Here is a 16,188-nt window from a genome sequence, read left to right as displayed (position 1 = left end):
GTGGTGAATTTGAGCAGAGCTACATTTCATTAACAGCCTTTGATGAGGTCACATTAGTGTTTGCCAGAACTTAATGTAAATTATATACTCAGCCATCAAACTGGGAAATATTGCAGCCATTGTAATGATTTAATATAAAGGGGGGGAGGCTCATTGCTCTGGATCCAGCAACATATAAGGTCTAGTTAACTGGTGTTTAGGGATTCTTCTCACTGCAAAACATTGATTTTATACAGAAAATTTTCTTTCTGCATATATTTTGTATGCACTGGAGAAGAAATGGAGAAGAAGTAATGGAAGTAGACACAAGAGCTATAAAGGCTAGAAGCTCATGTCAATTATTAAGTCTACCTGTCCTTTGTAATAAGATAGAAATCTGTAAACTCTGAGTGCCTGCAAGGTCTGGGTTTCTATTTTAAGCTGTTGAGCTAGGGACCCAGAAACCGTGATAAATGTGTTGTGCTGAAAATCACATCTTTGCTACACCTGTTCTGTCAGTTCCTGCCCGGTTCCTTGTAGAAAATAATTTTCCCCCTGAATTTTCAATTGTCATTCAAAAAGTTCTTGAGAGATGAAAATTGGAGGCTTCTCCTGGCTAATAATGTTTCTGAGCTCTGCCACCACTGCCCAGCAGCACCCATGGTGCATGGCCAGCACTGGCTAGGGGGGGCTGCACGTGTCAGTCTGCGCTTGCCTCTATGTTGCCTGGCTCACTGCTACTCTTTTCCTCTGATGCCTTTGGAGGTGCTTGCTCCTGTAACAGAACTGTTGAAGCCACTGTTCAAAATACTAAGATAACGAAAAAGTGGATGTGAGCAAAACCACCTGGCACTGAATACAAACACTACTAAAAATGCCTGCTAAGGCAGTGAGCATGCGATATATCGAGTGTGTGTAGCACTTTGCACTTGAAAGTACATGTTTCTGGCATTCATTTATTCAGAGACAGCCATCAGTGATGGCAGCAGCAGTCGTGGCAAGCATCAGTGTGTCAGATTCTGTGTAGGAGCAGGAGGAAGCACTCTGCTATTCAAGCAGCATTTGTGTTTTGCTTTGAAGGTGCTGTCTGCCAGAGACTGGCATTCCTGCCCTAACCATTTATTCTAGTGCCATCTTGTGAGAAAAGCCACAGAGAAAGAAGGACCCTTACCCTTTCTGCAGTTGATGTGAGAGCAAAGCTGCCTGCAGTGGGGGCTTGCTCCTTCACCGGTTTAACTTTTTCATTCCTTGAGTTGAACGCGTAAACAGGATTTGTGTGGTTTTTTTTCATTATACAAAAAATAGCACAAGTTTGCAAATGGTGACTGATGCATATGAGGCAGTGTAGATGTTATAAATAAATTATTTGCAAGATTGTTACCCTTTCTGGAGTAGCTAATTCACAGAAATAAGGTGGGATGGTAGTGGAAATATAATCAGCTTATGAAATGAAGGACAGTCAAAAAGCAGCATGCCCCTTTTAGGGTGGCTGACTCAAAGCAGGACTTGGTACCAAGGGAATGGAATGGGAAATGCAAAATTAAGCTTAAAGAGAAGAAAAAAATCAATAACCTTGGCTAGCAATCAGTCTCTGCTGAGTCACTTAACTGCACTACATGAATGAAGAGCAAGTCCTGATCTCCTGTATACTTCCTGCCCTTCCATGCTATCCTATTAGATATCTGTGCTTTCATGGTTTCTCAGTTTGGTTTGTAAAATGTTCAAGCTGCCTGAACAGAGTTGTCCAGATATTGGTGACATGGTTCAGCTTTCACATATGTGTGCACTAGCAGATTTTGGTGAAGGAGGTTACCCACACAGTGGTTTGTGCTGCTCATGGCATTTTTTTTAGGCTTTTATTTTTAATAAAGTGCCTATTGGGCTTTAAAATGCAAGCTAGTTGTTGTCCATGCCACGGGACTTTCATGGAATCATGGAATGGTTTGGGTTGGAAGGGACCTTAAAGACCATCTATTTCCAACCTCACCTTCCACTAGACCAGGTTGCTCAAACCCCCATCCAGCCTGCCCTTGAACACTGCCAGGGATGGGGCATCCAAGCCTCTCCAGTCAGCCTGCTCCAATGCCTCACCACCCTCACTGTAAGGAATTTCTTCCTAATGTCTAATCTAAATGTCCCCTTGTCCTATCCCTATGTGCTCTTGTAAAAAATCCCTCTCCAGATTTCTTGTAGGCCCCCTTTATGTACTGGAAGCTGCTTTAAGGTTTTCCCTGAACCTTCTCTTCTCCAGGCTGAGCAAGCCCAACTCTTTCAGCCTGTCTTCATAGAACAGGGGATCCAGCCCTCTGATCATCTTTGTGGCTCCCCTCTGGACTCACTCAAGCAGGTCCATGTCACTCTTGTGTTGGGGGCCCCAAATATGTGCATATTGTTGGTCTCTAGAAAATATTTGTCCTTGTGAAACAAATACATCAAGCACGTGCATGAAAACATTTTCAGCTTATGTTCCTGACTTGAGCTGCTTGAAGAACATCTAAAAATAGAAGCAGAGTAATGTAAAAAGTATTGTTAGTACCAGAAATTACTCCTGAAAGCAATGTGGAAAATCTGGTTGGTTCTCCTGGGGCACAGCATTGGGCTTTTGCCAGAATGAGTTCTACTGGAGGAGTGCTCTCTGGAAGGGAATACTCCTGGGTTTTCAGTCATGGTTTTCCTCAGGAAATCTTGGGATGCTTCAGTCTGAAAAGCAGGATGTGTAGGTTTAAGCTAATGCAATTTTATTTCATATTAGGGAGACAATAAAAGTGTCTATGTTGAGTTGCTCTGGATCAGCTTATGATCAATAGCTTGCTAATCATAGTACATCTGTGAATTTCAGTTGGCTCTATACCAGTACCAAAACTTACACTCAAACAAGCATTTTAATAGTTTAACATAAAGCTGATTTTCTGAGTTCCAGAGTAGTTGATGGAGGCATAAACTGAATTCCTAGGAAAGATTTGTCTCCTGCTTCAACATCAGTACAGAGAAAATGCTTCAGAAAGTTAGAGTACTGACATGCAAGATAGCTTTTTTTTTGCCATATGATAAGCTTCAAGAGAAGTGGTTCATGAATTAAATTGATACAATATGTCTAATAATAGCAATAAAATCTAGCTAAATAAAATCTAATTGATACAAATTGATATAAGACATTTAAATTAGTATAATCAAGGCCTTGGGAATAACAGTTTTATAAACTGTTCTTAGTGTTTCTTTTTTCTTACTCCACTTGGATTTTGTTGGATAATGTAACTGATTTTCAGTTGCCGCATCTGAGTTGTTACTTTTTTTAACTTTGAAAATATTATAAAAATTCTAATGAAATGACATTTTATATCCTTAGCACAGATGAATGTTGAAAATTTGAAGAACAAATACAGTTATGCAAAAAAACACCACTTTGGAAATTAAATAAATAACATTTAAAAAATTAATTAATGTAAACCAAAATGAATATGACCTGCAAAGTAAAATTTATACACTCATCTTCTGCTGTCTGTTTAGGTTCATTAGTTTGTGGGCTTTTTCCTTTTTAAAACTTTCCCTAGTTGAGGGTCATTTTTAAAAAGTCATGTCTGATTGTAATACTCCTGTATACTCATGAATTGCTACAGATTATTCTTTTTTTCTGAAAACAAATACCAGGGATTGTGTGTTTTCTCTAGCTTAAACTAATGATATATTGTATTATAACTTTAAAATAATTTCTGATTGGTAAACAGAATTCTTCAGGAAGCAGATTGCAGTCTCAGTGTAGGCCATGAGACTGTTCTGAATCACTCCTGAACCTGTTCAGCAGCATGGTGCAGGAGTGTTGCTGCAACGGATGTAGCCTTTTCTGTGAGCCATCATCTCTGGCTCATTTCCATTCTTTAAAGTATCTGGGTATATTTTTCTGGAGATTGTACTTGAAGCGATAGTCCTACTCAGATCAGTTTTTATTTGCTTTCAGTATAAAGCCAGAAGGGATCTCAGAGATACCTAATCCAAGCCTTTTAACTGGATTAGGACCAAAGATATACAAATAATCCTCAGGTGATAGCTGTTTTTTTAAAAAGCATCCATTAAAGAAAATTGTGTATCCTCCCTATGTTGTCATATTTCACTGTTACAGCACAAAAATTATTTTAATACCCTGGCTCTGCAAAATAACTTTTTTCTTGTTTATATTCTTTTTGGTAGGAACCGCGTTGAGCAATTTATTGTCCTCCCCTTTAAAATCTACATATGAAGTTTATCATGTCCTTCCTTACACTGGTTCTTAGAACCAGAGAGAACCGTTTGTTTGTTTATTTATCTTTTAATGTATGCGTTTAGAGGCTTTTTTTTTTGCCCCATAATTGTGTTGGCATTCCCATGAGAATGCCTCTGTAGAAAATGAACTGGGAGTGTGCTGAGTGCACATAAGTATGTCTGTAGTACATGTGTTTGTGTGTAAATGCATACTGAATAGTATATAAGGTCAAATGGGAATGAGAATATATAGTACCTTGTGGCTTGCTTAAGTATAAATCTTTAATTTCTTTCCCATTATTTGAGATGCCCATGGTGTGTTTCCCTCCCCTGCCCTTTTTTAGTAATTTTAAAGTTGAATGTTTGTGAGGAGGCAGTATTAAGAATTTATAAAGTTTCATGGAAGAGAGCCTTCATCTTAATGCTGTTCAGTTTTTTTGATCATCTTTCTTTAAAAACAAAATCTGAAACAAAGGCATAAATAGCATGACATTTGGGCTTTTTTTTTATTAGCAGACAGACCAATGCACTCAGAATTTATCAGAAACTCATTTTCCTCTAATTTTTATGCCTGTGCTGTTCACAAAAAAAATGTATACGTCCTCAGTCACATTGCCTTTCGTAGCTGCTGGTCTCAAGAAGCCAGGAGAGATTAGGCTGGCTTGGAAAGGGAGAGGAAACTCCACACTGAATGAGCAGAGGTAGGAAAAGCTCCAGATTTCCTGTGAAATAAACAAATGGAACCTTTGTTTCCCAGGGATGGCCTGGAACGTGAGTCAGTGTCAGGGCTGGGCTCCTGCTCTCGTTGAGCTGAGCTCATGCAAGGAAGGGGCAGGACTCCAGGGCTTGTCTTGGACACTCTGAGCTGCTGGAAGGCAGCCTGGCTTCGCAATGGCAGAGGAGGTATTTCTTTTACAATTAGCTGGGGTTTTTTGTTGTGGCTGTTTAAGACTGTATTGTAACATGTATTCTGCAGAGCACAGGATTTGGCTACAGGGTTCTTTGGTTCTTCTGCACACTTTGTAGATGCTGGGTAGGTAAAAAGAAAAGAAGGAGAGTGCTGGGGGTCCTCAAGTCCATTTCTGCTGTAGAGGACTGTGTTAGAATAGGGGGTTGCTTTTGTGTGAAAGCATATTCTGTCCTGGCTCTGTTTAGCTTTTTTTCCTTTCAGACTGTTTGGCCATTAAACTTGCACAGATGTTTTTCTTTCTATATGATTTTATTTCAAATTCCTTATTCCAAAGAATACTGTAACTTTGCAGTTAAGCAAGATTAGTTGTACAGTCCTTAGGATGTGTTGCTCTTTCAAATGTTTGCTTAATAATCAAAAATTCACACATACACACCCCCCCCCCTTTTTTTCCTTCCCCAGTACATAAATAAAACTGCACTTCTCTTTTTGGCAGAAAAAGAGGAGGAGCTTTACTAATTCCTCTTCTATGTGAAGTGACATGTGGAGTCTTTTGTACAAATGAGGAAAACTGATACAAATGGGTTTTGGAGAAAATTATAGTAAGATAGTAAAATCTAAGTAGATATTATCATTTCCTTCAAGAAAAAGCAAGGAAAACTGGAGTCAACTGATGCTTGTAAAATTTTATAGAGAGCAAAATTGAGAGATACCAAGTAAACTGTTTAATGTTTTGCAGATACTTCGGGGTCTTTTTAGTAGAAAAATATAAACTTTTTCAACTCTCGCTTTTCACAGCTAAAGTCAGCAAGAAGTGTGAAGAAATGAATCTACAAATTTTCTGAGTTGCTTTTTCTCTTAAAATGTGCCATGTGTCATTCTATTTTTCTGCCTTAAAAAAAAAAAAAAAAAGAAAAGAAAGAAAAAAGGAAGGAAGAAAGGAAAGAGGATCATAGACCAGCCAGGCAGTCAGTGGGATAAAAACATCTGTAGGCCAATTTCTAAGATGCCTGATAAACTCCTTGTTATGTGTGTTTTTATAGGAGGCCAGTGGCATTTCTTGTTTCTAAAATAGTTCTTAAGTACTAGGGATATGAGCATATATTATTACAGTTAGTTGACTAAGTACTTTGTAAAAACTTCCCAATAAAATCCAAGGAGCAGGGAGAGGACTCAGCTCCTGAGAAGCAAGTCCTGATGCAACAGCAACTGGTAGCCAAGTAGGGGCTCCTGATGACAGCTTTCTGTTGGCACTGGGATATTTGCCACACACTGGCCACCCAGAGAGCAGTAGACCTCCATTTGTACAGCTGATGGTGTCCTTTGCAGCAGTCTCTGTACCTGAAGCACTCACTGAAAAGAAAAGCTGAAATACATAATATTAATAATTTTCCATTTGTGTTTTGAATTTTGGAACTTCATTCAAAAGGAAAGAGATGAGATTCCAGTCAGTTGAAAGAGAAGTGGATGGAGATGCTGATGCATTTTGCTTTGTCGCTTGTTGCTCTGCAGTTTTACCTTGGAGTGTGGAACACTAGAAATGAAAATTAAAGATAATATGAGGAGAGAAGAAGAAATACAGTGCTAAAAGGGAAGAAATACTTGCATTAAGTGTGAGAGTAGCTCCATGATAGTAAAGTATCATGCAGTATTTGTTTTAATCATTGAATTTGAAAAAGATAATTGAACAGCTACTTCACAGTTGGTTGTCAGCATAACTTCTGCAAAAGAGCGAAGAAGTGTTGTTGTCACTTTAAAAAAGATTCCCTTTTAATTGTTTTCCTAGATTATTTTGTTTGTTTGTTTGAAAAGGAGATGAAAGTAGCTTCATTGATTTCCTTACTGCTGCAGAAGGAACTGGAGACCCATGTAGCAGTTGTTTATTAATTACTGGTTTTGAATATTTATATAATATTATTAATTATTCGTTCATTAATTTTTGTAGAGGAGGGAGGTTTCATAACAGCATTTTCTAAGCTGGATGGTACAAGCTGGATCATGCTAATTACCAACAGCAATCTAGATAGGCACAGTCCTGGGAGAATAAGAAGGAATTTCATTCACTCAGTGCTGACTGACTCCAGGATTTCTCCTAGAGGAGATAGAAATTAATTCTGAAATGCAACCTCCAAATGACAAAGTTTCTCGCGAGGGGTGCAAGGTGATATGAACTTTTACATTTGTGTGAGCCACAGTCAGTAAAACAGGAAAATGGAAAACAAATACAGCAGTAAATAAAGAGACTAATCTGTTCAGAAAAAAATGTTTAATGTTACAAAAGCACCTTCTAGCATTGCAAAAGTGCAGCTTGGGAAGGAAAGAAAATGAGCTGGTTAATACAGCTTATTTTTGATGTGCGTGCATTCAAGTGCTTTGAGATGAGGCAGTTGGGAGTGTGCTGTGTGGGTTTCCTTCTTTATTTGCTGCTTTTTGTTTTTTTTTTTAATTTCATTTGCTAAAGTGTTTTTACTCATCAGCAATTCTCATGTGTCTTGCTCTGATATGTTTCTGCAGCATCTACTAAATCTAAAGTCGTACATTCACTTTATCACAATTAACCTTTTAGGAAGGCAAATTTTTAGTTCATTAATGATTTGAAACTGACACCCTGACTGTATCAAATGTCAGGATTCCAAATTTTACAGAAATGCAGATGTTATAAAGTGTGCAAGTTAAGTCACGTAGGTTTCTCTCCTGTCTCCCACAACATATTGGTAGAAAAAAGCCTCTCCACTGTCCTCTGTGCCCATAAATTGAAATTTTAAGAACTTGTGAAAATATGAATTCACAACAGCTTTAGAGTCTGAAGTCACCTGCTGGTAAAACACATTTAAGTGTGGAGAACAGTGATGTAGAAGGCAAAATGTGCAGGCAAAATGTGTGCTATTCTGCTTTCCAAGCTACCTAGAGTTTCAATGAAAATTATGTTTCTCTGTTCATGCTTTTGTTCCTATCCCTTTTTCCAGCCACAAAGTTAAAACCAAGATTTTGCATTGCATATTTTACCTACTTATTTCTTTGAATGTTATTTGAGATACACATATTTCTCTGATGGCTTGCATAATGCTAATGAAGATTCTTCATTTGTGGTTTGTAGACTGCTGGTGGTCTGCTAAACACCTGGTAGTTTTAGTACTTGGATAGCTGGATGGGACATTTGCTGGCTCAGGTCATTTTTAATGGAGCTCAACAGCTGGAAACAAGAACTAAAGTAATTTTCCATTTAAGCACTTCTGAAATTGCTTAAGAAATGTTTTGTTGTTGTAATGGGAAGTTAGGAATCTGTGAAACAGTCTCTCTAATTAGATGTTTTGCCCACTATGAAGATTTGAGACTTCTTTTAATGCAAAAATATAAATTACATGAATGTGGAGGATTTAAACAGTTGCAGCTCAGCATAAATCAGCATCATCACTGAGGGCACAGTGTGTATTCATACACAGAAATACTGAAATATTGTGTATCTGAAGACATCTTAAACCTGTAGCACTTTTTCCGAGATAGGCAGAGACAGTTAAGCCTTTTCAGACTGCTTAACAGAGTTGAATTTATTCAGGAGGTTGGTAAGTTGTGATGAGAACTTCACTGATAGTATCTTGGTAGATATAGTCCACCTCACAGGTCAGAAAACACTTGCGGTGTCTGGACAGGAAATGCAAATATATCTTTCTGTACTGTAGATTTGTCTCTTTCATTGCACTAGCTGACTGTCAATCCACTGTTTGCTTTTTCCGATCTTACAGACTTATTGTGGGTTTGTCTGCTTCCGTGGGAGCTACAGAAGATGGCCCAGGAAAGCAGACTTGTGTATGCCATTAAATATTTTTAGCTCTGAAATTTCTCCGTGGAAAATTTCTGTAGTGGCCTACAAATCAGAGGGTTTAAATTAACCTGTCAGGATTAGTGCTTTATAATTTTGAAGACTTTTCTAATTATCTTCTCTGTGTATTTTTGTTCTCCCTATGGTTTTGCTTTCTTTTTAACTGAAAAACTTGGTTTGTTTAATACTGTTTGGGGAGAGAAAGAATTGGAGTAATCCTTTGAAGTTTCCCTTGTGTTAACACTTTGGGTTTATGTCACCTTGCTTTATTTAAATGTACTTTGCAGAGTGTTCTGTGTCCGATATTCTGTTTCCATGTGTTAAAAGAATGATATTTCCATGAAACTGGAAAGATCCTGGGACATCCTGGGACATCAGATCAGAACTGTACCTGAGCTGGTACAATGCTTCCAAACAGAGGTCAATACTGGAAGAGTGTGGGAACAGGGTAAATATACAGAGAAATTCCTGCAGAGTCTTTGCAGCCTCTAGTAATTTTGAACTTTGTGTTTAATAACACTAATGGATTTTCCTCATCAAGTAGTCACATTTCCATTGCATGTAACACTTAGCATCTGTAACTCCTGTGAAAGTGTTCCACTCTGTGGGATCACACATTGTAGGAAGGAGTTAACCTCCCTTTGTTTTGAATATGGTACCTGCTGATTTCGTCTGTTAGCCTTTAATTTTTATTACAGGGAGAGATAATGAATCCTCTCTAACTACCTTCTCACTGCCTCTCCTGGTTTTTATAGACTTGTGTTAAATTACCTGTGTGAATCTTATCTTTCCAGAGTGAGGGATCTGTTCCATAGGTCTGATCACTCTTGGTGACTTTCTGTCTTTTCCAGTTCCCTTATGGACTGAGGTGGGTTATGAGTGAGGGGGAAAGAAGGCAAGGACCGCACACAATGATCTAATGTTGAATGGATTTATAAAGCATTTTGATAGTGCTTTCCATTGCTCTCTGTTGCTTTCCAAAGTATCAACAGCTGTGTGTTTCAAAGCCCATCATTTCTGTCTAAAGATAGTTTTTTTTCCTCCAACTGTATAATTTTATTTTTATCTGAACCGAGTTGCTGTCTTCCCCCTTTTCTGGATTATCTCTGAACGTGTAGAAAATGAGAGTCTTTTTTCTAGATCCCTGAGGGATGCCACTTGGTCACCACAATGAAATCCTATCTTTTGTTTCCTGTATTTTAATCAGTTACTTACCAAGTCAATATTTTCTATAAAAAGATGATCAATAAACTCTTTTTAATCTCATGTTTAGATGTAAGTTCATTAAATGCTTCATATGTTACATTTATTTTTAAAAATAAAATAGTTTTTATTAAAGCAAATGTGACTATTTCTTAAGTATTCAAAACTTTTGTTCTTAGGCTTGACATAGTCGAAGCAGTTTTAACTAATGAGAAGAGGTAGTTTTGCAGGTTTTCTCAACTGTAAAAACATCAGGAGAATGATCATTGGTGATGAATCAGAAAAGAAAGTCCCATCAAAATCACATTTTGTTCTAAAATTTCCCTAGTTTCAGGACTTCTGTTCTATTTCCTTTACTTTGTTTACTTGCTGGCTTGCCTGCCGGCTTGGATTCCAGTGCCATGACAGTGGATGACAGATACAGTAATTGTAAGATGCTTTTGACACTCAGTATATTATTTCTAGGGCACCAAGTGGACTGAGTGTCGTGTAATGTGGTCACAACATGTTTACTATTCTCTGTAATGAGAATTAGAGTACTGTAGTAGGAGTTAGAGTGACATGCTGGTTTTATTCCCTTTTTGTCTTCTGAATTCAAGAAGTAACTTTTGTATTTGGTAAAAATTTATCTATTTATTTATGAACACTAGAAAACCTTCTTCCCCCTGATATCTTTAGTTTTCTGCATATGCATTCTAATTCAAAAGCTTTTAACATGCAAACAGAATATACTTCTTGACTAGTTGATTGTTACTTTCCTCTAAGGCAATACTGGCATAGTAGCCAATTCCTGGAGGACTGATGTTCATGAACAGTTACAGGGCCTCCACCTCTTCACTGTTCACTTCAGAAAACTTGTCTGCTTTGTCCAAAGTTGATAACTGTGGTCAGAGTCATACTGATGGCTGAAATAATGTCACTCTTCAAGGAGTTCCAAAAGGATGAGGGCTTTGTAAGAACAGGGTGTTATTTGGAGGGACATCTTTTATTTAGAGATCTGTTGATTTTGTTGGCCAGTGTTTGTATGCCTTTCACAGCACCTAAGTACTGGGTTTTGCAATCTTACTGTGCAAGGGTAAAATCTTTCACAGGTAAAATCTTTTTCAAAAGAAAAAAATATTTGTTTGCTAAGATATGCTGTAATTCAGAAAGCCTGTGTTCGTCCAAGTCAAAAGTCATCTGGTATAGACATTAGCTGGAAAAACTACATGTAATTCTGCTGGTATATGGACTAAATGTGAAAATGTAGTATTTTCAGATTGTCCAGTAGAAGGTAATATAGCTCAACTATGTGCAAAGAAACTTTAAGATGAGATTTAAAAATACTTTAATTGCTTTGTTCTTTGCATTCTGTGAAATATTTGCCATATAAACATCCCATTACAAAAGTTCTGTGGGTGTGTGCCACATCTGATCCTGTGGTCAGAGTGCCCATTCCTTATGGAAGTATCATCTGGTATGTAGAGCTGAGTACTTGATTGTTGTTCATATTTCATCTTTCGAGTGATATGAAGTCCAGCACTACTGCAACCTTGCCCTGAGAAGAGTCAAAATGTGACATGCTGGCACCAGGAATTATTAAAGCACACTGTGACATGCCCACCATGCTTTCCCAATGAACTTAAGCTGGTGTAAATGAGCACTGCAACCTACAGTTGCACCTAAGGCCTACAACCATCAATTTTCCTGCCTCAGTTCTACCCAAATGTTTGTGCAGCTGTTTAGTGAAGCAGGTAACACTAAAACTCTCTTTTGTTCTTCCTTCCCTTCTGCATTACCTTTTAACATGGATCAATTGCCTCCACTTCCTTGCAGATATACTTTTGTCATGACACAGGGTGGCAGGAATCCATGGTCAAGAGTGGCATGGTGTGGATGTGGCCACCTTTGGTGGGTGGGCTTAGGCAATGACCGTGCTGTTCCCTCTCTCTTGCTCACAGCAAGTGAATTAGAGACACTCCTGAGACACCAATTATGAGACATCCTGTCTCTGTGTTCATACTCAGAGTAAACTAAGAGCAGGAAAATAAGAAGGATTTTGCTTGCCTGTGCTTGCAACAGTCTGGTTGTAATTGAGGACTTGATGAACACTTGTTTCCTGTCCCATTCATTAACCTAACCTAGTTTTAAGGAAATTACCCTGCGTTGTGGCAGGAATATCCTCCCAGATGATGTCAGTAGAAATGTATGTAGCTTGGGCAACTGGGGCTCTCTATATTAGCTGGGTGTGCATCGGGCATTTAAAAAATACTAATAATTGTCATTCAGGAGCATATGAATGGTATTTCTACCAAAGCATAGGTGGGTAGAAAGCAAGTACGGAGGAAAAAGCTATTTGAGATGACTGAGACAAATATGCAGGTAGACACTTTCCTTAAAGAATTTTTGTTTTCTTTATAATGGTTTCTTAAAATTCCCATTATCCACTTTGAAGTGCCATATGGAGTGCCCTTAGGAAAAGTGTTAACTCTGTCCTTTTGGGAAACCCCAGGATAGCGATACTTGATCATGCTGTCATAGAAAGTCCTTTATGTGGAGTTGCATGTTAATATAATGGGAAAAACTGAAATCCTGAACATTTCTCTTATTTTGTCTTTGACAGAATAAGGGCATTTTGACATCTGGAAGGTTTTGGTGCTTATATATTTGGGCTTTTTAAATTTTGTTGAATTTAAGGTAGACCAGGTAGGATGCATTAAGGACTTACTGATGTTCTTTAGGCACTTGAAGCATATTAGAAAAAGAAAATAAATTTTGGCTTCCCCCTCACAACAGCAGCATTATCCATAGTCAGTGAGAAGCCTGTTTATGCTATTGGTCATCCAGATTTGGATGATCAGTGGATCTAGTGACCATTTCTACTTCTTTGTGAAAAAATGTTCTCAATTATAAAATGGACTCTCAAAAATACATTAAAGAATACAGCTTCTATATTGTGACAGAGAGTGGCCTTGGATTTGAATGTAAACCTATAGGCAAAAAATTTCTCATGCATATAAATAGCATTCAGAAATACTAGTTGAATGTTAAAAGCAAGTATTTTGGTCAAAGAAACACGGCGTATTTTTCCCCTGACCTCACTGGGGTTTTCTGAAATTCTGCAAGTTTTCAAGGTACATTACTGCCTTTTCCTCTCCTGTATAAACATCAGTGCATACTGTTATATTTTCACTATTCACACTGACAGACAATGTTAAGCTTAAAAGCATTAGTGTTTTCAGCTCATACAGCCCATTTTTATGAATTCTTCAATGTCTGATGCATTCCTTAAGAATATCTTCAAGAATAACTTCAAGTAGCAGTACCAAAATATTTTACCTAGGATAAAGAGCTCAGTAAAGTTTCCAGAATAAATGCTGATGCCAAGTAAATATTTTTTTCCTTATTTCTGAGTAAATAAGCTGTTGCTTTGAGAAGCCTATATTTGTAAAGGAGAGTCAGAGGATAAGCACGTTCCTTTAGTGCAGAGAAGTATTACAAAATCTTCTGTATGAACCTAGCTGGTGCACAAGTGACAATTCAGTTGGAATTGTCAGATTGAGTCTTCTAGAAACACAAGACCTAAACAACAACAGAAAATCCTGAAATACAATTTCAAAATATCCCTGAAGGAGGAAACCTGATCACAGGTCTATTTTTATTCCTCTTGTCAAGGTTGAATAGTTGTAGGGAAGGGCCAAAATGCCCTCAACTGAGAAAAACTCATTAGTATACTGCCCATTACATGCTTTGCTTCTCATGTGTTGTTCTGTATTGTCAGAGACTGCAGTTGAGCCAAAATACATAAATGAAAGGAAGTGAGACTGTTTAGATTGTACCATGACCCCATCCATGTGACTTTGTGTGCCACCTCAGCCACTTTTGTAATCACTGTTAATTCAGTATCGCAGGAAACTGGTCTGCAGTGATAGGGATTTGCAGTGTACCAAATTGCCAATCAAGGCCTCTTCTGCTAACAGAAGCTGTTATATAATGCTAGACTATGCTTCCCTTGACTTCATAAACCCAAGCATTAATACTTGCATGTTGCTGCTAGATCTATCTCATACCTCTGAATATCTGTACACTAAATCATGGTCATTATTCACCTGTTTCTGCATCAAGAGGGCACTTAATCCCCTTTTATCTTTGGGATTCACTTGCCAGGCAATTAGCAGGGGTTGTGTCTAACAGCTAAATAATCTAATTATACTCACCTTGCAGAAATAGCGGGATCAAGATTTGACCTGTTTTGCTGATATGTTCTGGTGTGTGTTGGGAGTCTGACTGACTGCCACCACCTAGAAATTAGGTTTGTGGTAATCAGCATATTGGAGGAGGACAGAGGGGAACTGAAACAGTGCTCCTTAAGAGTATCTCTGAAGCACAAGGCTAGAGATACACAAGGTAGAGGGGAGTGTACTGCTTGACAGCTCTCTTGCTAGGCAGAAAAGCTGAGTGGAAGAGGCTATAGCATGAATATAGTAATTGATGAAGATATCTAAGAATGAATATCACCAATTTTATTTTGTTGCAGGCATTTTGTCTCTTTTATTTTGTTGGTTTTTGTTTGTTTACTGTTCTTTCAGTTTACCTGTCTGAGGTTGGTTATTGCTTGTTGTAGCAGTCTTCTGCAAATTGGTTGTTTTTTTTCTCAAAATAAATAAAAATTTGAACCATTTAAAGAGATGCTGTCAACTTAAAAATCACACTCAGTCTAGAATAAAGGAAAAGAATACTCCTTTTATGGACAGAAGTCAAGGGCTTTTACCCCATAAGCCCTTCTTCCTGCTTCTCTTTTGGTACTGAATAGTATCTTTACTTAAGTAATTTCATCCTATATTCAGTCCACTAATTAAACTTCTGTGAGTATTCCCTGAAACTGTGTTAAAGGGTTATTGTTTAAAAATGTTAGTAAACATTTTTAAAGGCAGATGTGAGGATCACATTATAATGAATTATTTATCATTAAAAAAACCAAAAAAACTAACGCCCCCCAAACCTAAGTACAAGTTTACCTCTCTTTCTCACTGTCCTTTTTTTACACCTATATTTTGTATTTCTGTTACAACTTTTTATGTTGTCCAACTTTTAACTAAACTTGCAAGTTTTAAAGGAGCATAATTATTTTTTTTCAGAGTGTTGGGAAGAAATTACCTCCAGCCACAGCAACTCAGGAGCCAACAAAAATAGAAGTGGACAGCAGAACAAAAAGTAGGTTTCATAGTTTTTTCCTTCATTGCACTTTGTGCTATTAAGCCTCTTATAAGCAAGTTCGACATTTTTCTAAAAGACTGTCCTCTATATATGAAAAGCGAGGATACAGATAGATATGTGTAGGATAAACTTTGAGCAGGCAGTACATAGACAGAATGCTTTCTTTCACAGAATTCTCTGAATTGTTTTTACTCTGATAATCCTACCTTGAATTTTCTACCACCAAAAATCAAATTAAATTACATGATCAGCCTTCAGTGTTGAGGGTACATCGGAATTAATCAGAGTTGAAGATATGACTTCAGGCTGTAACATGTAGGTAGGTCACAGAAAAAATATCTCTGGTGTGAGTGCCCTGGCTTTTTTCCTCTTTATTTCTTTCATTATGTAGCAGAAATCATCTGTGTGGGTGATAATAGTTTGTATGGGGAATTAACAGTGTCCAAGAACTTCAGTTCTGGTTATGTCATTTCAATGCTTAGTGGACAAAAAGCAATAAATAAATCTTCTAGGCAGGTTTCAGTTCTGTTCTAGGGAGGCATATGTAACTAGCTTACCAAAAAATCTATGTTTATCGTTTGATTTCATTTATACAAAGCTACAACTAAATGTAATGGATTCTGGTAGAAAAGAATAAGGAAGAGAATTTAGTCATACCTTAGAAAAGAAACTGAGTATAATATAAAGTGTTGAGCTTTTAAGTTATGCACAGTCCTCCTTCCCTGATGTGTTTAGCATTTTAGATATTTAGCAGATAACACTTTGTCTCACAACTGAAACACGTAAAGACATAAGAGGGCAAGCATTTGGAGGCAGGCACAGACCAGGCACTGTCTGTGAGAAG

General features: G+C 37.7%; 1 protein-coding gene across 5 annotated transcripts in view; it reads left to right on the top strand.

Annotated features, from left to right (window-relative positions):
• The window catches only part of SH3KBP1 (SH3 domain containing kinase binding protein 1), a 226,149-nt gene that overhangs the window by 146,256 nt on the left and 63,705 nt on the right, over window positions 1-16,188 (top strand). For 4 of the 5 annotated variants that reach the window (XM_031051030.2, XM_031051032.2, XM_031051031.2 and 1 more), the window contains one exon: window positions 15,266-15,341. In XM_031051030.2, the coding sequence (XP_030906890.1) occupies window positions 15,266-15,341 (76 nt within the window). Of the gene's footprint in view, window positions 1-5,032; window positions 5,119-15,265; window positions 15,342-16,188 lie in introns of those variants that run through there. The other variant, XM_031051034.2, reaches the window with a different exon arrangement.

Source organism: Melopsittacus undulatus, chromosome 2 (genome assembly GCF_012275295.1).
Source record: "Melopsittacus undulatus isolate bMelUnd1 chromosome 2, bMelUnd1.mat.Z, whole genome shotgun sequence".
Lineage (NCBI taxonomy): Eukaryota > Metazoa > Chordata > Aves > Psittaciformes > Psittaculidae > Melopsittacus > Melopsittacus undulatus.
This window is presented reverse-complemented; position numbering and strand designations above follow the sequence as displayed.